The sequence below is a fragment of the Otolemur garnettii genome, unplaced genomic scaffold, assembly GCF_000181295.1.
Source record: "Otolemur garnettii isolate 467f Iridium unplaced genomic scaffold, OtoGar3 scaffold00114, whole genome shotgun sequence".
Taxonomy (NCBI): domain Eukaryota; kingdom Metazoa; phylum Chordata; class Mammalia; order Primates; family Galagidae; genus Otolemur; species Otolemur garnettii.
The window spans coordinates 3,428,927-3,450,605 of NW_003852509.1; the positions used below are offsets into that span (position 1 = coordinate 3,428,927).

The 21,679-nt window shown below is 37.7% G+C and overlaps 1 protein-coding gene across 1 annotated transcript in view; it reads left to right on the forward strand.

Annotated features, from left to right (window-relative positions):
• Positions 1-21,679, forward strand: part of CSMD1 (CUB and Sushi multiple domains 1) — a 1,810,668-nt gene that overhangs the window by 1,721,059 nt on the left and 67,930 nt on the right. The window contains exon 50 of the mRNA XM_023517585.1: positions 2,916-3,101. Coding sequence (XP_023373353.1) covers positions 2,916-3,101 — 186 coding nt within the window. The remainder of the gene's footprint in view (positions 1-2,915; positions 3,102-21,679) is intronic.

Genomic DNA, 21,679 nt, shown 5'->3' on the forward strand with positions numbered 1-21,679 from the left:
TTTAGTCTATGAGCTTTATGCTAACTAATCTTCTTTGAATCAGAGGAGTCATAAATTCATTTTTGATAGATTGCCAACCTCTGTTTTAAATCCCTTCAATAACCTTTATATGAAACACTTAGAAATTAAAAGATATAGCTTAAAACATCCCCCAAAAGATTTCCATTTGTTGATATTAAGGTGGTTTCTTCAATCCTTGGAACCATGGTGGACTATTGGATGTGCTTCCAGATTTAACAGAAGTAGCTATAAAGCTTCCTATGTTGGCCTCTTGGGTATGAATCCTCTTACTATAGGGCTTCAGATGCATTTGTGGGATCCCATCTTTCCCATTTAACCTGACAGAGAAATGTCATTTCATTCTCTGCTCACCCCAAATAACAATTTTAAGGAAGCCAAACACTGGATGTGCTTCAAGGAGCGGAAAAGAAATGAGGGTTTGTGAGCATGAACAAAAGATTATCTGAGCAAAATAGGAGGGAAAGTAATAAGAAAGCTAGATACTGGAACATTGTGAGACAAACAGTCAAAAACAACAAAATCTATTGCATTCCCTGCGTTCAGTGAATTAAAATGAACATTTTCCAAATGCTAAGCCATCTTCTCATGGATATGTTGCTTCAGCCAAGTCATGGCTTTGGAAAGGCAAAGATTATTATTTATGCTTTTTAAGTGCTGTGCCTAAAATGATGCCTATATACCTATGGTTTTTCATCATTCTGCTACAAATGGATTATTGTGGTATGTAATATATGCATGTATGTGTGTGTAGATCTCTGATGGTTAAAATATCTAGGCATACATAAATTTAAACACAACTGAATTCTTAGAACTTGTATTTTCTAGGGTGGCACCTGTGGCTCAGTGAGTAGGGTGCTGGTCCCATATACAGAGGGTGGCGGGTTCAAACCCGGCCCCGGCCAAACTGCAACCAAAAAATAGCCAGGTGTTGTGGTGAGCACCTGTAGTCCCAGCTGCTTGGGAGGCTGAGGCAAAATAATTGCCTAAGCCCAAGAGCTGGGGGTTGCTGTGAGCTGTGACACCACAGCATTCTACCCAGGGTGACAAAGTGAGACTCTGTCTCTAAAAAACAAACCAACAAACAAAAAAAGAATTTGGATTTTCTAGAAGTACGAATTGTATTAGTAAAGTAAATTTTCCTTTACTTTTCTGATAATTTCCTATTATATTTACTTAATATTTTGAAGAAGAACCAAAACAACTGACAAAAGCATTCCAATAACGTGGAGCCCTAGCAGAACATAAAATAGTCTCAGCAGAGAGTGGTAAGGTCTTAGTCAAAGTCACTGTGCCTCTCTGGGCTAGCTAGTCATCTTTCTGACCACAATTTTCTTTCATTCAGTTCTTCCAGCTCTGCCACATGTATATTATCATTAGAATCTCTGTGTGAAAAAGTTTAAATTATCTCAATTCAAATCTACAGTGTGAACAATACCTTTAATATTGACTGAGTTAAAAGAGGCCCTTAATTTATCGCAAAGCTCTTCTTTAGTAAGTGCGTCTGAAGCGGTTATGTGATTGTCAGAAACTGCATCTTCTGCCAGGGCCCTGCTCTGGGTTTCATTATTGTAATGTGTAGTCACTTGAGAACTGTGTCATCATCTCACAGTAGAGAATGTCTGGATCAGAACTACTGGATTTATGAAGAAAGCATCTTCTGAATTCTCCCACATCATACTTGTTTGTAAGAAATGTCTTAGTCTATTCATGGGTTGATTTCACATCTTGGCAATTGTGGATTGAGCTGCCCTAGATGTTCTAGTGCAGATATCCTTATGGCAAAATGATTTCCATTTTCTTCTGGGAATGGATTAATGAACTGTAGTATACGGAAATATGAAATACTATGCAGCCACAAAAATTGAAGACTTTACACCTTTTGTAGTTACCTGGATGGAGTTGAAGCACATTCTTCTTAGTAGAAGTATCACAAGAATGGAAAAGTAAGTATCCAACACATGAAATATTAATATGAAGCTGGTAGATGAACAACTACACACCCACACAAGTGGGGGAGGGCGGCTTGGTGAGCTCTCACCTAATGAGCAGAATGCGGGCTACCTGGCACACCTCCTGGGAGAAGGGCTCGGCTACTTGGACTTCATTAACAAATGCAAACAATGTCACTTAATTGTTAGTACCGTCATATTAATCTGAAATTAAAAAAAAAAGAAATGTCTTCTTTGTGCATGCCTCTCTCTCGTACAGTCTTTCTTGTAATAACAGAGCTGTGTCTTCAGTAGGAAGGACAGTGGTGGGGGGTGGAGCTTTCTTTCCTGCCTTCTGCATCTTACGTCTTTGCACCCTGTTTTCTGACAGATAACTTGGAAACTATTGGGCTTGTAATAATAGGTGTGTTGATGATCTCTTGTGAGTTCTTTACCTTGTAATAGAACCTCCTTGGGCTTTAAGGAAAATGGGAAAGGGGCAGGAACAGAGAAACAGTGTAAGATGTTTATGAGCGGAGATTATTCATGCTACTGTTGCTCCTACACATCTTGACACCAAGGAGTCAACATGGCAATCAATGATGTGATGGTGAAGGTACTATTTTATGTCCCCACTTTCATCCCGATATGAAGTGAGGCAGCACTTGTGACAACATGCTCCCCTGACCACACGGTCACACTAAGCCATGGGGGAGCAGTCAGCCTTGCCATCCACATTGTGAAGGTGGTTTGGGAGCACTTTCCCATCGTTTCTCATCAACCCTTAGCATTCTTAAAAACTTTTAAATGTGAACATTTATGCCACACCCCAAGAAATATAATTAATGATCTTACAAGAATTTTAGATGAAAACTAGGAAAAATGATAATTTAATAATTTACATTTCCAATAAATAGAAACAATTCCCTACAAGAATAGGGCTGAATTTGTTCTATTTCTTTTCAGCTGTGTCCTGTGGAATCCCGGAATCCCCAGGAAATGGTTCATTTACGGGTAATGAGTTCACGTTGGATGGTAAGGTGACCTATGAATGTAATGAGGGCTTTAAGCTGGATGCCAGTCAACCAGCCACCGCAGTGTGCCAGGAAGACGGGCTGTGGAGCAACAAAGGGAGGCCGCCTACTTGTAAACGTAAGTGTTTAAACGTATTTTCCCACCTTCGTAGCTTTTGTCAGGAGCGAATTCACTGAGGAGAGCTGTTTTCTCCTGTGCAGGGGTCCTCTGCCACCCAAGGTGGTGGGAACTCAGCCTCTTTCATCATAGTAATATTAAAACCAATTTATTCCATGTAAAATGCTCAAGCTATTAAAAATGAGTGATGCAGTGTTAGCAGTGAGGTGAGTGCTCTTGGTTCCATTCATATAGAGACCATGTAATTTATACAGCCAGTCCTGCTCACTGATGCCACATTCAATTTGGAGAGATGGAATCTAGTGGCATGGAGACGTTAAGTCTGGCAACAGCACTCTATGCAAGATAATTAAAGCGTGATTCAATGCAAGCTTTCCTCTTCATCTCCTGTCTAATGCTAAGTTCTGTGATGTCAAAGACAATGCCAAATTCATTTGTATGTCACCTTGACGCACAGTAAACTAAGCACTTATTTGATTACAAAGTAAGTTAAGTTTTCTGGAAAGCTATTTATATATTTATTTATTACAATATTTTATATTATAATGTTTATTACATAAATAAATATTAAAAGGGTCAAAAGTTTATATCCATTGTGGAACCCTAGTCTTTGAAGTTTATAAGGCAAAATAAAACAATATTTCTTTCTCTCTCTCTGTCTCCTCTCTCACACATACACACAATTTCTACAGCAAGACTTTCATCACAGGTAGTTAAAACTAACCTCAAGTTGGAAATAATGTAACCTCCCACTTTTCTAAGCTATAGACTATTAATATTTTTATACATACAATGACGCTTTTGCTCTGGTAATAGCAACAGAAGGGATCTTCATGGTCTTTGATTATAAAATCAGATCACTAGTCTCTCTTGTGTAGCATTCTGGTCTTGCTAAAAAAAAAAAAGGAACTATTTAGATATGAATATATAAATGTTTATGGAAAATAGTTCAATTCTCATCAACAGTTTCTATTTTTCTTGCTTTCATTTTGATCATTTTATTGCATTTCCTTAGATTCAGTTAGGCAATATTGAAACAACAACAATATTTCTTGGTTATTTTCAATTTAATAAGGTGCTGTTTTATTGCAATTAAGTCATACAATAGAAAGCTAGGAGAGAACGATATATTGGTATGATTTCTGAATTCAATCCTAGACAAAATAATTCTCTCAAAATAAAACTTAATCTGACAGATGGTAATAAGAGATACTTTGGGGTTGATTTTAATACAGGAAAGACACCCGAGACATTTAAAGCAGTACTCACCTTTCACAGGGCCAAGAGATCATTAATAATGATGTCTGCCATTGTTAAAGTGGATGTTACCTGCTGTGTATTTCAGATAGCTTATCTATAAGTCTCATGAAAACATGAAAAAGTGAACCACCAGTGGCCTCACAAATGAAGTGAGAACTACTCCTGTGCAGCACTGAGGTGTGAATACCACTCTGCCCAGGTGTATATCCTCTGCCCCTTCCACTGTCCACATTTCCCTACTCTGTGTGCATTAAAATCCCTGCAGAGCTTTGAAATAAACACTAGTATCCAGGTTTGACCATCAGGATCCAAAGTTAACCAGTCTTGGATGGAGACTAGGCGTCCACTTTTCACAGTTTTTTAAGGTCTCTGGATATTGTACTTAAAAATGCCAAGTATTATATTCTATTCCAATAAAATGGATTTTACTGGAAAATTCATTTTAAATTTGTATGCTGTCTAAAAGCAACTTGATAAATGACAAGGTAACTACATTTAAAAAAAAAAAATATATATATATATATATATATAATTTTTATTGTTGGGGATTCATTGAGGGTACAAAGAACCAGGTTACATTAATTGCATTTGTTAGGTAAAGTCACTCTAATACTTGTGTCCCACTCCCAAAAGGTATGTCACACACTGTGACCCCCACCTCTCCCTCCACCCCTCTTTTTGCTCTCCCTTCTCCCAACCCACACTGTATGCTACGTCATTAATTATCCTCATATTAGAGTTGAGTACATGGGATTCTTGCTTCTCCATTCTTTGGTACTTTACTAAAAATAATGTGTTCCACTTCCATCCAGATTAATACAAAAGATGTAAAGTCTCCATCTTTTTTAGTGACTGAATAGTATTCCATGGCATACATATACCACAGCTTGTCAATCCATTCCTAGGTTGGTGGGCATTTAGGTTGTTTCCACATTTTGGTGATTGTAAATTGAGCTGCAATAAACAGTCTAGTGCAAGTGTCCTTATGGTAAAAGGATTTTTTTTCTTCTGGGCAGATGCCCAGTAATGGGATTGCAGGATCAAATGGGAGGTCTAGCTTGAGTTCTGTGAGGGTTCTCCATACTTCCTTTCAAAAAGGTTTTATTAGTTTGTAGTTCCACTAGAAGTGTAAAGTGTTCTCTTCTCTTTACATCTGCACCAGCATCTGCAGTTTTGAGATTTTGTGATGTGAGCCATTCTCCATGGGGTTAGATGATATCTCAGAGTGGTTTTTATTTGCATTTCTCTAATAATTAAGGAAGATGAGCATTTTCTCATATGTTTGTTAGCTATTTGTCTGTCTTCTTTAGAGAAGGTTCTAATCATCTTTCTTGCCCATTGATTTAAGGGATTGTTGGATTTTTTTCATGTTGATTAATTTGAGTTTCTGTAGATCCTAGTTATCAAGCTTTTGTTCAATTCAAAAAATGCAAATAAATATCCTTCCCATTTATAGGTCGTTTATTTGCTTTGGTTGTTGCCTCCTTAGCTGTACAGAAGATTTTCAGTTTAATTAAATCCCATTTGTTCATTTTTTGTTGTCATTGCAAATAGCATGGAAGTCTTTTTCATAAAGTCTTTCCCCAGGCCGCTATCTTCAAGTGTTTTTCCCATGCTTTTTTTCAGGACTTTTATCGTTTCATGCCTTAAATTTAGGGCTTTAATCCATATTGAATCAAATTTTGTGAGTGGGGAAAGGTGTGGGTCCAGTTTCAGTCTTTGATATGAGGATATCCAGTTCTCCCAGCACCATTTATTGAATAGGGATTCTTTCCCAAAGTGTATGCTCTTGTTTGGTTTATCAAAGATCAGGTGGCTGTAAGATGTTTGTTTCATCTCCTGGTTTTCTATTCATTTTCAGATGTCTATGTCTCTATTTTTGTGCCAATACCATGCTGTTTTCATACTATGGCCTTGTAGTACAGCCTAAAGTCTGATAGGCTGATGCCCCTGGCTCTGTTTTTATTAGTAAGAATTGCCTTATCTATGTGAGATTTTTTTCTGGTTCCGTACAAAATGAAGAATTGTTTTTTCCAAGTCTTGATAGTATGTTTTTAATAAGGATGTCATTGAATCTGTAGATTGCTTTGGGAAGTATAGACATTTTAACAATATTGATTCTTCCTAGCCACGAGCATGGTATATTCTTCCATTTGTTAATATCTTCTGCTATTTCTTTTTATAGGGCTTCATAATTTTCTTTATAGAGGTCCTTTACCTCTTTGTTAAGGTATATTCCTAGGTATTTCATTTTCTTTGAAGCTACCCTGAAGTGGATTATGTCCCTAATTATCTTCTCATCCTGGCTGTTACTGGCATATACAAACATTAGTGATTTGTGGATATTAATTTTATATCTTGAGATATTACTCTATTTTTTGATCACTTTCAGGAGCCTTGTGGTTGAGTCTTTGGAATTCTCTAAGTATAAGTACTGGGTTCTCATATCATCAGCAAAGAGGGAAAGTTTAACCTACTCTGCTCCTATTTGTATGCCCTTTATTTTCTTCTATTGGCTAGAACTTTCAGCACTATGTTGAATAGTAGCGGTGACAGAGGAAAACCTTGTCTGGTTCCAGTTCCACTGAAAGTGGAAAAGCTTTCAGATTTACACCAGTTAATAAAATATTAGTTGTGGGTCTGTCATAAATGGCTTCACTCAGTTTAAGAAATATGCCACCTATACCTATATTCTTCAGTGTTCTAATTAGAAAAGGATGCTAGATTTTATCAAATGCTTTTTCTGCATCTATTGAGAGGATCATATGGTCTTTATTTTTGCTTCTGTAAATATGGTGAATTATGTTTATGAACTTGTATATGTTAAACCAGCCTTGCATCCCTGATATGAAACCTACTTGATCATGATGTATGACTTTTTTTGATGAGAAGTTGTAATCTATTGGCTAGGATTTTGTTGAGAATTTTTGCATCTATATTTATTAGTGAAATTGGTCTGAAATTCTCCTGTTTAGTTGGTCTTTTTCTGGTTTTGGTATCAGGGTGATGTTTGCTTCATAGAATGTGTTGGGGATGATTCCTTCTTCCTAAAATTTTAAAAATAATTTCTGCAATATGAGAATAAGCTCTTCTTTGAATGTTTGATAGAATTCTGGTGTGAAGCCATCTGGCCCAGGGTATTTTTTGGTTGGTAGATTTTTTATTGTTTCTATGATCTCATTGCTTGAAATGTGTCTGTTCAGGAGATCTATGTCTTCCTGGCTAAGTCTAGGGAGAGGGTGTGATTCCAAATATTGATCCATTTCCTTCACATTGTCAAATTTCTGGGCACAGAATTTCTTGTAGTGTTCAGAGATAATCTCTTGTATCTCTGTGGCATCTGTCATATTTCCCCTTTATCATTTCTTATTGAGGTTACTAGAGATTTTACTTTTCTATTTCTAGTTAGTCTAGCCAAAGGTTTATCTATTTTATTTTTTAAAAAACTCCTTGTTTCATTAATTTTCTGAATGATTCTTTTGTTTTCAATTTCATTAATCTCTGATTTAACTTTGGATATTTCTTTTCTTCTGCTGGGTTTAAGCTTAGATTGTTCTTCTTTTTCTAATTCCATAAGATGGTTTGTGAGTTTATTGATGCACTCTCTTTCTGTCTTTTGGAAGTAGGCTTATAACATGATAAATTTTCCTCACAGAGCTGCTTTTGCTGTATCTCACAGGTTTTGGTAGCTTGTGTCTTCACTGTTGTTTTGCTCAAGGAAGTTAATGATTTCTTCTTTTATCTCTTCCTGCACCCAACCCTATTCAGCATAAGGTTGTTTAGTTTCCATGCCTTTATGTGGGGATTACAGTTTTTGTTGAAGTTGAGTTCCACCCTTATTGCCTAATGGTGTGAGAAGATACAAGGTAAAATTTCAATTCCTTTGACTTTCTTGAGGTTTGATTTGTGTCCTAGGATATGATCTATTTTGGGGAATGTTCTATGGCCCAAGGAGAAGAACATATATTCTTTAGCGTTGGGATGCTGTGTGCTGTATATGTCTATTAAGCACAGTTGTTCTAGGGTCACATTTAAGTCTCTTGTATCTTTGTTTGGTTTCTGTTTAGAGGATCTGTCCAGGCCTGTAAGAGGAGAGTTAAAGTTCCCTGATATTATGGTGTTATGGGATATCATATTGTTCAGACTAATTAAGGTCTGTTTCAAGACTCTGGGAGCATTTAAGTTGGGTGCATAAATATGTAGAATTGAAATGTCTTCTTGCTGTATTGTTCCCCTGACCAGTATGAAGTGCCCATCTTTTTCTTTTTTGACTTTAGTTGCTTTAAATTCACTTATATCTGAGAATAAGATTGCAACTCTCTTTTCTTTTGAATTCTGTTTGCTTGAAAAATTCTTTTCCATCCCTTTACCCTGAGTTTTAATTTGTCCTTTAAGGCTAGGTGTGTCTCCTGTAGACAGTAAATAGATGGCTTGTGTTTGGGGGTTTGTTGTTGTTGTTTGTTTATCTAATCAGCCAGCCTATGCATCTTCAATGGGAAATTAAAGCCATGAACATTTATTGAGAGAATTGGCAAGTGTGGTGGATTTCTTTTCATCTTATTCTGTGAAAGTCCGTTGCTTAGTTTTATCTTTTGTGTGATTGTGGAAGCTGGATTTTGTTCTTTATCTTCTGGGTGTTTATTTTGCTGGTGGACCTTTGTGATGGTCAGTGTGTAGAATAGGCCTAAGTTTTGCCTATAGAGCTGGTTGCATATCAGTAAAGGATTTGATTTCTCTATTAATTTTAAAGCTTAGATTAGCAGAGAATAGAATTCTGGTATGAGAAATTGTTTTGTTAAAGTAGATTAAAGGTAGATGACCATTGTCTTCTGGCTTCAAGAAGTCCACTGTGACTCTAATGGATTTGCCCCTGTAGGTCAATTGGCCCTTACTCCTGACAGCTTGCAGAATCTTCTCTTTTATCTTGACTTTGGGCAGGTTCATGACAATGTAGCTTAGAGAAGCTCAATTTAGGTTGAAATGATCTGAGGTCCGATATCCCTCTGAAAAGAGCGTGTCAGAATCTTTCATGATACTTGGGAAATTTTTATTTATGATATCCTCTTCTGTGCCTCTGAGGCATTTTTCTTCCCTTTCTGGGGTATCTATAACTCCTATGTTTGAATGCTTTATGAAGTCTCATAATTCTATCAGTGAACGTTCTGCTTTCTCTCTCTTTTTTCCTATCTCTTTATCTGAGTTATCTCAAGAGCTTTATCCTCTCCCTCCAAGATTCTTTCTCCTGCATGGTCTAATCTGTTGTTGATACTTTCTACTGCATCTTTAAGTTCCCTGATTGACTGCTTCAGTTCCTTCAGGTCCACTATATCCTTTCTATATTCTTCATATTGTTCATCTCTTATTTGGTTCTGTTTTTGGATTTCCTTTTAGCTATCCTCCACTTTCTCAGCAATTTGCCTCATTGTTTTTACCATCCATATTTTAAATCCCCCTTTTGGTGATTTCTAACATTTCTTTATAGGCGGAATCTTCTTCAGTTGCTCCCTCATAATCCCTGGGGGGCAGGAGAGAGTTGCTATGGTCAGGTTTTTCACGTTGCATGGGTTTTTCTGCTGTTTCTTCTTCATGAGTGCTTTATTATTATTTTTTTTTTGTCTGTTTCCTTGTCCTACTTTTTCCTTTCACTTTCTCTTGCTCTTTAAGTTACTGTGCCTCTGACCTAAGGTGTTGAAGTGTTATTTCAATACAGGATGCTGCGATAGCTGCTGCCCACAGCTGCCACTGTTGAAGGCCTCAGACTAATCGCAAACACTTGCTCCTTCTCCACTGCTTTCATCTTCCTCCTGTAGCTCCAAAGTCTCCTGCTGCCTCCCTCTACCCCCGAAGGAATGTCCCACAACCAATCCTGAGGTGCCTGGAGTCTTCTCTCCCCTATCTTACTGAGCCTATTTTTAAAAAGCTGTTTCTTATTGCCATCTTGCTCCACCCCCAAAATATAATTTTTATTTTCACATCCTTGCACTTTTGTTTAATAGATTTCTGGAATAGTTAGATTCACAGTAACGTTCAGAGGAAGTTCAGAGTGTTCCCACACACCCCCACCTCTGTACCCCCCCAAGATGGACAAACTACCCCCAACCATGTCCCACACCAGCATGTGTGTGTTACAGTGGATGGTTCCACACTGACACTTCGCCACCCAAAGAACACAGTTCACACTAGGGTTGACTCCTGGTGTTGTTTAATCTGTGAGTTTGAACAAGTGTTCCTTTATATAGATTCACCAGAGCAGCTTCATTGCCCTAAAATATCCCTTGTGCTCCATCCCTCCTTCCCCCTGGCCCTGAAAACCACAGATGTTTCTACCGTCTCCATAGGGTTGCCTTTTTCCAGGGTGTCATACGGTTGGAATCACAGTATGCACCCTTTTCAGATTGGCTTCTTGCACTTGGTAATAATGGCTTTAAGTGGTCTCCTTGTCTTTCTATGGTTCTGTAGCTCATCACTTTTATTGCTAAAAAACATCCCGTTGTCTGTGTGTGCACCATTCACCTACTGAAGGACACCTTGTTTGCTTCCAAGTTTTGCAGTTATGAAGACAGCTTATATAAACATCTATGTGAAGGTTTTTGTACAGACATAAGTTTTCGACTCACTTGAGTAAATCCCAAGGAGTTCCATTGCAGTGGTAATAGTACTTTTAGTTTTGTAAAAAAATAGCAGACTGCCTTGCAAAGTGGTTGGGTACCATTTTGTATTTCCACATCAGGGAGGGAATTTCCTGCTGCTCTTTGTCCTCACCAACATTTGGCGTTGTCAGTATTCTGGATAGTAATCATTCTAATAGTTAGGTAGTAGCTTCTCACTATTGTTTTAATTTGCAATTCCCCGATGACACAGTGTGTGGAGCACATCTTCTTATGTTCTGTTGCTCTCTGTATATCTTCTTTGATGAGATGTCTATTTAAGTCTTTTGTCCATTTTTTAATTGGGTCATTCATTTCTTTCTTATTGTTTTAAGAGTTCTTTTTGTATTTTTGGACAACAGTTTTGTTTGTTTGTTTGTTTTTATTTTTTGTCAGATTTGTCTTTAGGAAATATTTTCCCCCAATTTGTAGCTGGTCTTATTCTTTCCACATTGTCTTTTGTGAAGCCAAATTGCTAAAACCTTAAAGAAGTCTAATTTACTAATTCTCTTGTTCTCACACCATGCTTTTGTGGTTGTCTAAAACATTATCACAAAATGTAAAGGTACCAAGATTTTCTTCCTTGTTATCTTTTAGTTTATGTTTTTGCACTTAATGTGCGGATCTATGATCCAATTTGATTTAATTTTTCTGACAGGTGAAAGTCTGTGTGTAGATTTATTTATTTATTATTATTAACTTTTTTTTTTGCTGGGGGCTGGGTTTGTTTATTTTTTTAATTAAGTCATAGCAGTGTACATTAATACTATCATGGGGTACAGTGTACTGTTTCTGTATACAATTTGAAATACTTTCATCCAACTGGTTAAGATAGCCTTCCTATCTTTTTCTTAGTTGTTGTGTTAAGACATTTATATTCTATAATTAGACAGATTCACATGTACCCTTATAGGATAAACCATAGGCATGATCCCACCAATCACCCTCCCTCCACCCACCCTTTTCCCTCCCCTCCCCTCCTTCTCCCCTTTCCCCATATTCCTAGGCTAAAATTGGGTTATAGCTTTCCTATGAAAGCTATAAATTAGTTTCATAGTAGGGCTGAGTACATTGGATACTTTTTCTTCCATTCTTGGGATACTTTGCTAAGAAGAATATTTTCCAGCTCCATCCATAGAAACATGAAAGAGGTAAAGTCTCCATCTTTCTTAGTGGCTGCATAGTATTCCATGGTGTATATATACCACAATTTATCGATCCATTCGTGGATTGATGGGCTCTTGGGCTTCTTCCATGACCTAGAAATTATGAATTGGGCTGCAATGAACATTCTGATACAAATATCTTTATTGTAGTGTGATTTTTGGTCTCCTGAATATATACCTAATAGAGGGATTATAGGATCAAATGGCTGGTCTATTTTTAGTTCTCTAAGTGTTCTCCAGATGTCTTTCCAAAAGGAACATATTAGTTTGCAATCCCACCGGCAGTGTAGAAGTGTTCCCTTTTCTCCACAACCACACCAGCATCTGTGATTCCGGGATTTTGTGATATGGGCTAATCTTACTGTTGTTAGATGGTATCTCAAAGTAGTTTTGATTTGCATTTATCTGATGATTAAGAATGGTGAGCATTTTTTCATATATTTGTAGGCCATGCACCTGTCTTCTTCAGAGAAGTTTCTCTTCAAGTCCCTTGCCCACCCTTAGAGGGGATCGCTTATTCTCTTCTTGCTAATACGTTTGAGTTCTCTGTGGATTCTGGGTGAAAGTCTTTGTGTAGATTTATTTATTTATTTATTATTTATTTATTTATTATGATTATCTTTTTTTTGCCAGGGGCTGGGTTTGAACTCACCACCTCCTGTATATGGAGCCGGTGCCCTACACCTTTGAGCCACAGGCACTGCCCTAAATTTATTTATTTTAAAAACATTTTTATAGAGACTGGCTCTCGCTATTGCCCAGGTTGGTCTCAAACTTCTGGCCTCTGCCCCCCAAAGGGCCAGTGCTGGCCCCAGATTTATTTTTTTTACAGATGCATGTCCAGTTGTTCCAGCATCATTTATTGAAAGATTATATTTTCTCTATTGTATTTCCTTTGCTGCTTTTTCAATGATCAGTTGATTATATTTATGTGGGTCTACTTCTGGGCTCTGTATTTTGTTTCATCGATCTATTTGTCCACACTTTTGCCAATAATTTGCTGCCTTCTCCTATTTTTATTGGGCTAAAACAGAATATAATTAATCTGACGCTTTTTTCCAAAATGTATTGAGCATGAATTTTATAATATGGAAACATAATTAGGAGAGCATCTCCCAGTTTCCTACAAAATCAGTCTTGTTCGTTTGTAAATATGTATAGAGACCTATCAGATTTTAGCAATTGACACAGCCACTTTCATTACCTTTAAAGCTGTATGGAAGTTGCTTTGCCAGAAGACAGTCCTGGGTCCTGCTCTGTTGGGACCACAGATAATTTGTCTCAGCATTTTATTTTAATCCATGATGGAAGTGTTACCCTTAGATTAACAAAAGGAATCCTCACACATGGGCTTGTTACTTCATAGGTTGACAAAGTGACTTCAGTCTACCACTGTCATGTTGCGTTTTTCCTGAATACATGCTGCACAGAATGTCTTCAAGGTGTAAGCAGAAACGAAGTTTTATATCTCCATGAGCCACATTTTTGTGTTAAGGCCACGCATAATTTAGTTAAGCAATCATACACCCCCAAATTTCCAGCTCTGCGTGACAGCTTGGTATCTAGACTTCAATGCAAGTAGTTCATCCTTGCCAGAAATAGACTGTCACCGCATGACTCCAGTATAAAGGGCCAACTACATGAGGATTATCAGGAGAAGAAACAACACAGCTTTAAAGTCCCTGGTTATGAGTAAAGGAAGAAAGAAGCAGAGAGTTTCAAAGGCATCAAAGCAGATGAAACTCCTTATATTCCATAGGAAGAGCAGATGAGATGACTTCTGTAGGCAGAGGGCAGAGAGATTACTGTACACTAGGAGGTGCTGGACACTCTGAGTCCTCCCTTAGGTGTGTCCCTGTGGTGTGTCCCTGGAGTGGGTGAGACTGGTGAGCACACTCCTGCCCTCAGTGCCTGGAGATGTGTGTGCACTTGGCCTTGACACGTGGCCTGACGCAGATCACGGCAGAGGCGGCCACTAATGCAGTCGAGCCAATGGCAGTGCTCAATCGGCATCGGTTTCCATGGAGGGGCCAGAGTCTGGTCTGGGCAAATAATAGTAAGAATCAGAGCCTCTTTAAAGAAGTAACCCAAGACATTGTGCTGCGTCAAACATTGGCCTAAGCTATGTGATACAATTATGACCATCCTAAGAAGAAAATATTACTTTTCTTATCTAACTGGTTTAATAAAATGTAAGTAACTGAATATTCAAAATTTGCAATTTATAACTGAACAGACTTAGCTGATCTTCATAAAACCCTCATCAGAAGTGTTTGGATTCTCTTCCAGCCACAGGCAGGGCTGTATGAAAATAACTGGATTCAGTGCACATGCTCTGGGTATCACAAAGGCATAGACACTGTGTAACTTTGCAGAATCGGCCTGGGGATATACTGTACTGTGGTGGAGGGGAATTCAAGAATGTCTGTCCCACTAGCCCAGGGGTAGAAAGAGTGTGAGCATTAACCTGGCTTCAAGTCACTGGCGCAGGTGAAGGCTATTACTTAGGAGGTCTCGTAGCTCTAAGAAATGCCTGCAGGAGGAAAAGAGAAGGGACAGGTGTAACGTGGAGGAGAAGTCGGGCTTGGTATCTGAGGATACCCCCCAGGTCTCCACAACAGGGTGACAGGAAATTGGGAGTAGAAATCTGGACCTCTCCTTCGGCCTTCAGCTCCTCTCTTGCTGTTTCTCACTGCCTGCCAGCCCTGCTTCTGACACCCATCTGTTCCGCTGGACGTTACTTCTGCACCTTGCCAGGGCACCTCCTGCACCCTTAACACAGCCACTGACCTGTCTCCCTTCCCATCCTGTTCCCAAGTAATAGCCAGACTGACCTTGTAAGCGTCGAACCAAGATAGGGTGCCCCTCTGCTGAAAGCCTCCTAAGAGTCCTTGTGGCACTCAGAATAAAATTTATAAACTCACTCTTTACTTTGAACTCCAAAAGAGAAAGGAAAAGTCAGTAGCATTGGTGAGACAGACTCAGACCCCAGCACCGTCTGCATGGTTCCTTGCATGCCCCCAGCTTAGGAGTTCATGGCATTGCAGTATATTAATTTCTACTTTAAAATTAATCTTATATTCCCTCCTATGTTCCAGTCCTGGTTCCAATAGCTTTATATGAAGTAACTCATTTAATTCCTGTGAGTGATGTGATTTCATTTATGATACTTGACAGAGAATAGCAGAAGAGATGAGCTGAGAAATTAGGGAGGGTCACAGGTACAGTGTGGAGCAAACTCAGGATTTGGGTGGAGGCCTGCGGAGAAGACCTCCTCTTCCCAATGTCCAGGCTATGTGGCCTCTGGTGGGAATGTATTAGCACTCGTGGTTTTGAATTCTTATATAAGTTATAAAACAAAACACAAACATGTAGCAGCCCAAGTGGCTCCAAGGACAGTGCACATTTATGTCTAAAATTTTCTAGAAAAAATCAAGAATGAGAGGCCTTTTGCAGTTAGAAGGTGAATGTTGCATCAATGAAGAGAACTATTTTGTGATTATGTAAAACATTACATTTGCAGCACATAGAATGGCTTAATTTGTACCTACATTTGAATTTTTCTGTTTTAAAATATGTATTTGATGTACACTTGCTTTAAAATTATAATGACAAAACAAAATTTTGAAATAAAATTGCTTCCCATTGTAAACAAGTTATAGTACATTCCATTAAATGGCTGTTAAATAGCAAAAAGTCAATTTGCATTTTAAAGCCTGTTTTGGTACCCACTGCTATTTGTTCAGTAGCTCAAGGAAATAAATATAATGTTTATAATAAAATGGAAAACACACATTAACATTTTCTAAGTATCATTTCAAACTTTCAAGTAAGCGTTTTTACCCTATTGTTTATTAGACTTTATAAAAAGGAGATGTGGACATTTTGTTAAAAATCCTTAGTATTCAAAGGCTGGAAAACTTACTTAATTTTTATCTGAGGGAGGGCTTTTCTCAACCTAATTTAAATTTAAAAAATTAGACAAAGCAAGCATAAAACTTTACTCTTACTCAGAAAATTTGGTTACTATTAAATGCTGACGTATCTGTTTCCCTAAGGCCATATTGGTAGGAAACAGGTGCCTTTAACAATTGCAATAATATGTAAATCAGCTCACGGAATCTCAAGAGATAAGAAGTGCTTCAGCTTTGATAAATAGTATATGTAAATGGTAAATAAAAGTAGTTCATTTCACCCTCAGGTTTACTAAAATGAGCGTCATAATAAATAACTGTGCTGCTTCTTACAATGGTGCAAATCGTCAGGGCAGATGTGTGTGGCTCATTATTTTTGTTTGTTTTAATTATTTACTGGGATGGGATTCGGATCATTGAAGATATGATTCTTGCTGGAAACATAATAAATCAAGTGAAGGCTATTGGTGTTAGTGGACTGGTTTTAGGATTTGACAAAATGATCAGTGAATGTGTGCTACGTCCTGTGTATTTAGAAGAAAACAAAACTATTAAAAAACTTTCTAATGAAAAACTAAGCTGTAATTGCAAGATGTGGGTACTTTAATATTTTTTGCTCAAAACTATTAGTCATTTATAATTTATTTATGTGGACCTTACTGTGCACTGGGTACCATGGGGGCTTCATATGATTAAATGCAATGTCAATACATTTTAAAAGAAGGAAAGAAAGCTAGAATGATCCTAGATAGCTTTGTCTGACCAGTAAAGAGCCTAATAATAGTAAAACTAAGATTACATATAAAAATTATATGTACATATCTATTTATCTGTAAATGTTTATACATTTATTCATGTGCATACATACAGGTGAACCTTTGTGAGTTCACTACCCCCAGGGACTGTAACAAACTGGTCAACCTATAAAGGTGGCCAACGTGAGGAACTAGGGATACTGTACTGATATGTACATGTGGTGCATGTCCCATCTATGAAAATTATGTCGACTTAAGGAGGTGGTCAGTGTAGAGAGGTGGTCAGCTATGGAAAATTACATTGGTAATTTTCTCAGGGTATTATGGGGCTGTTAATGTATATACTAGAATTAGTGTTAAAAAAAGTATCCCCCAAATTGTCAGAGACTGATGTCTCACTTTGAAATAGAAAAAGGAAAAGGAGGAAGGAGCAGGGCTGTGCAGACCAAAGGGCCAGTCCACAGGGAGGCTCTGATGGTCCCGCAATGTCTAAGCACTAAGCCCTCTTCCCAGACCCCTAACACCTGTGCCTGGTACAGGGCTCCATGGTTCTCTGTGGACAGGAACTATATGAGGACCATTTTTTAGCTTGAATGAACATTTAGTAAACTGAGGCAACTGATTGTGAATTTATTTCCGAAGACCCACAAAATCCATCAGCATCAGAAAGTCATTATCCATGTGGGGTCTTTCACCCTTTTTTCTCCACAAAGATTCACCCATGTGCATATATGTGTGTGCTCTCTGGTTAAGGATGACTCTGTGCATGTGTGTGTGAGTTCTGTCCTGATTTTTTTAAGGGTGCAGATGATTGGTATGTATTTCTCTTGACCGAGTGTTATGCCTCTGTTTTGTGGATTGAAACAAATGGGAAATCACCAAGACAAACATTTCTTCTCTCAAATACGTGGCCTTTAGCCTCATTATATTTAGATTTTAGATTATCTTGGATTTAGTGATGTTTGTTCCACTATGAATATTGGACAATCTCAACAATATTGATATTATTTCTAAAACAGGCATTTATTGAATGTATATCTGAACATCTAATTCTATTACAGTCATCTGTCACTTAAAGATGGGGCCCTGTTCTGCAAAACGTGTCACTAGGTAACTTCATTGCTATTTGAACATCGCAGGGAGTATTTACATGACTGACGGTGTGGCCTGCTCCTCACCTCACCTCCAAGCATGGCCTGTCCCCTCTGGGCCGCACACCTGTGTGACATGTCCCTGTACTATGCACTGTAGGCAATGACACCAGGGTGATGTTTGTGTATTAACATATCTAAAGGGAAAAAAGACCCAGCAACAATGCAGGAGCAAGCTTAAAGAACTGCGTCACACATGCAATCTGTCCTCGACCAAAGCGTCATTGTGTGGTTCATGACTACAATTATCTCCACAGCCTTTGAAATTAAACTTAATAAAAACTGTATTGATACGTGAAGTGACAGATTGAATTCAGTGTCAAAGGCATGTATCCCTCACCACAGGGCTTTAGCAAGATTTTTTATACCTTTTCCAAATTTCTTTTCACTTCTCTTTATCCCATTAGTATCCATAGAAATTTTGAGACAGAGCAAACTTTCTAGACTGGGATCTTGATCATTTACATTAATTATAAATATATGTGTGTGTGTGTGGATATGTATATATGATTTTACTTTATGCCTCTTTCTACAACTAACTAGTGTGAGGACATGTCTGAGGCCTGGGTCACCTTTTGGATATTCAGTGACACCTGCTTACGAAACTCCCCTTCTTTTAAGATAAAATCTTGTTATGGCTGTATTCATTAAAGCTACATTAAGTTTTTAGAAAACAAACACATTTTGGTTTGATCTTAGAGATCAGAAATAAAATATGGTAATTAATATTTGCCAAAATATATTTCAGTGATCAACAGCCTTATTTTTTGAGAAAATCTTTATAACTTAAATCTAATCTCTGGCCCTTAAGGCCACACTGTAACTCACGTTGCTATATGAAGGAAAATATACAGGAAGATTCTGGGCATCCAAGATATGTTTCTGAATCTGTCTTTTCTAGCAGGTTCTAAAATGCCTGCTAGGTCACTTAGGACTAACAATCTCAGAAAATGGAAGAAGCAGCCTGCTGGGGTTAGTACATGTGCTGAGAGTTTATTGACATACACATGGGAAGGAAGGACTAGAAGGCATCAGATTTTCTGGGCTGAGATGTGGCAGGTGTAAGTCTAGGACGCTTCTCTGGGAAGATACTCCAGCAATGCACCTACTCTGGGTTTGGCTCCCTACATCTGTCTCACAGAGGGCAGCCGTTCAACAACTGCCCACTTTCTCTGGGTGACTGTCTCTCTAGTCACTCCTGTATTTGAATAGCTAAAGATTGATGCTCTGACTTCTTCATTTATGTAGAATTTCATATCAGGTTGCCCTATGGCTGCGGTCATCAGCGTGAGTGCCAATTCCTGGTGGGTATGGCTCTTCCTCACCTTGTGACTCTGGTCTTGTCTCCTGGCACTAACTGTGCTAAATTTCCAGTGATGTTAGGATGAAGTTTACATTCATCATAATCCACCAGTCACTCTAGGACATATTGTTAGACTTTTATTTAAAACATTGCAAGAAAAAAGTTCTTTACACCATGGAATACTATGCAGCCATAAAGAAAGATGGAGACTTTAGATCCTTCATGTTCACATGGATGGAGCTGGAAAATGTTCTTCTTAGCAAAGTATCACAAGATGGAAGAAAAGTATTCAGTGTACACAGCCCTATTATGAAACTAATTTATAGCTTTCATATGAAAGCTATAATCTAATTATAGCCTAAGAATATGGGGGGAGGGGAGAAGAGAGGGTGTATGGGTGTAAGATAAATCATCTTACAAGGGTACAAGTGAATCTTTCTAAAAGTAGAATATGAATGTCTAAATACAATAACTAAGAAAATGACATAAAGGCTATGTTAACCAGTTTGATGAAAATATTTCAAATTATATATGAAAACACCACACTGTACCCCATGATTGCATTAATGTACACAGCTATCATTTATAGAAAAAAAAAAATTCACATTAAAAAAAAAAAACCTTCTCTTTACTGCAAAACCTCAGGTGTCATCAGATAAGAACAAAAGAAAAAAAAAGAAAGAAAAGAAAAAAGTTCTATATTTGAGGAACAGGAATAGATACTTAAACAAATACATAAAGAATAGCTAAGCAAATAGATTTCTTCTGACAAAGACTTTCTTTCTCAAAAGACATTCTTGTTGAGAGGCACTGACTCCCATGGGGTCCCCTGTTGTATGTGAATGTGCTAAAACATTGACCTTGGGGAACAGGCAACACATGAGACCAAATGACAAGTTCAGGTGGTAACAAACAAACAGCACCAAAAAAGCACACCAGGAACATTAGGGGTGTTTTAGCAGTAAACAAAATAACCTTTTAAAAGAGTGAAGTTGATGCTGTGAGTGGCTTTGCTGGAGTGAAGTCTAAAAGTGAAATAAGGAAATTCTAAGAGCTTGGACATTAAGTCCATGCCTGGATTAGGCAGACTATCTTCAGATCCTTTGTGCAGGCTGAATTAGACCTTTTTACGTAAAATATCAGGCATTTTATGTAACTAAAAGTTACTTCACCATTAACTTACATTATAAAATTACAAAAATTTCTAAAGCCTGTGTTTGCAGTATCACTACGTGGCTGATGGAAATTTATTGTTGGCCTATTTTTGTCACCGAGATCATACTCCATGGCTGGTGTTTTTAGCTATCAGCTGCGGCTGGAGTTTGGACACTAGTTATTTAACAAGGCTATAGGTAGTTATATAGATGTTCCATGCTACGACTCTGCTAAAACATGTATATTCATTAAGCAAACTATAATAAAAAAAGAAAGTTGGCTAAGGAAAAAAGAAATGTCTTATCTCCTGAAGGTTTTGAAACTTTCACCAGTGGAAAAGGCAGTAGTCACAAGAATGAGGAAAAATCTGACCATGTTCTGACTCTGTGACACTGTGATGAAAGTCTAGATTTAATCCGAAATCTTGGGAAATAAGGGGTTAAGAACTTTAAAGTCTCCAGAACTTTTTGTCTGATGTTTCTGAAAAGCTGGTCACTCCAGATGAGTCCATAAATTACTTTCTAGAAGTTTACTTTAAAACTCTATTAATTTTTCATTTATTTTTATTCAGAATGACTCATAAAGTAAGGTTTGGTTAACCTCAGAGGTTAAAACAAAAATCCAAAAACAAATTTTTGTCCTTAAGAATGTTCTGGATTCAATCTTGGTGCAGGAGTTTCTTTAGGAAGTATTGTTGAAGTTAGGTGGTATGAAATGCATTTGTAAAAGGCTCAGGGTTCTGGTTTTCTCCCCAAATAATTTATCTTCATCATTGACCCAAGCTGAAGCAGAGTTCCAAAGTCCAGAGCTAAGACTAGCAGAGTCCAGAGCTAAGATTAATTTCTCCAGTCAGCATAGACTGTTAGTGGTGGCCTGAAAGCACTGCTTTGGTCATGAGAATGGAGAACAGTTATGACACTGATTAAATCATTTTACTCCAATGACATCTAATCATAATTTAACAAATCTAGTTAAATGTGTATGCACTGAACTTGGTAAAATTGAGTATGATGGGGAAATCTCTGTTAGGAAAAAATAGAAGACAATTGCTTCCTTAATCTGGGGCTTAAGAGTCTGTAATTTCTTTTTTTTTTTAATTAAGTCATAGCTGTGTACATTCATGGGGTACAGGGTGGTGTTTTCATATACAATTTGAAATATTTTCATCAAACTGATTAACATAACCTTCATGTCATTTTCTTAGTTATTGTATTAAGACATTTATAT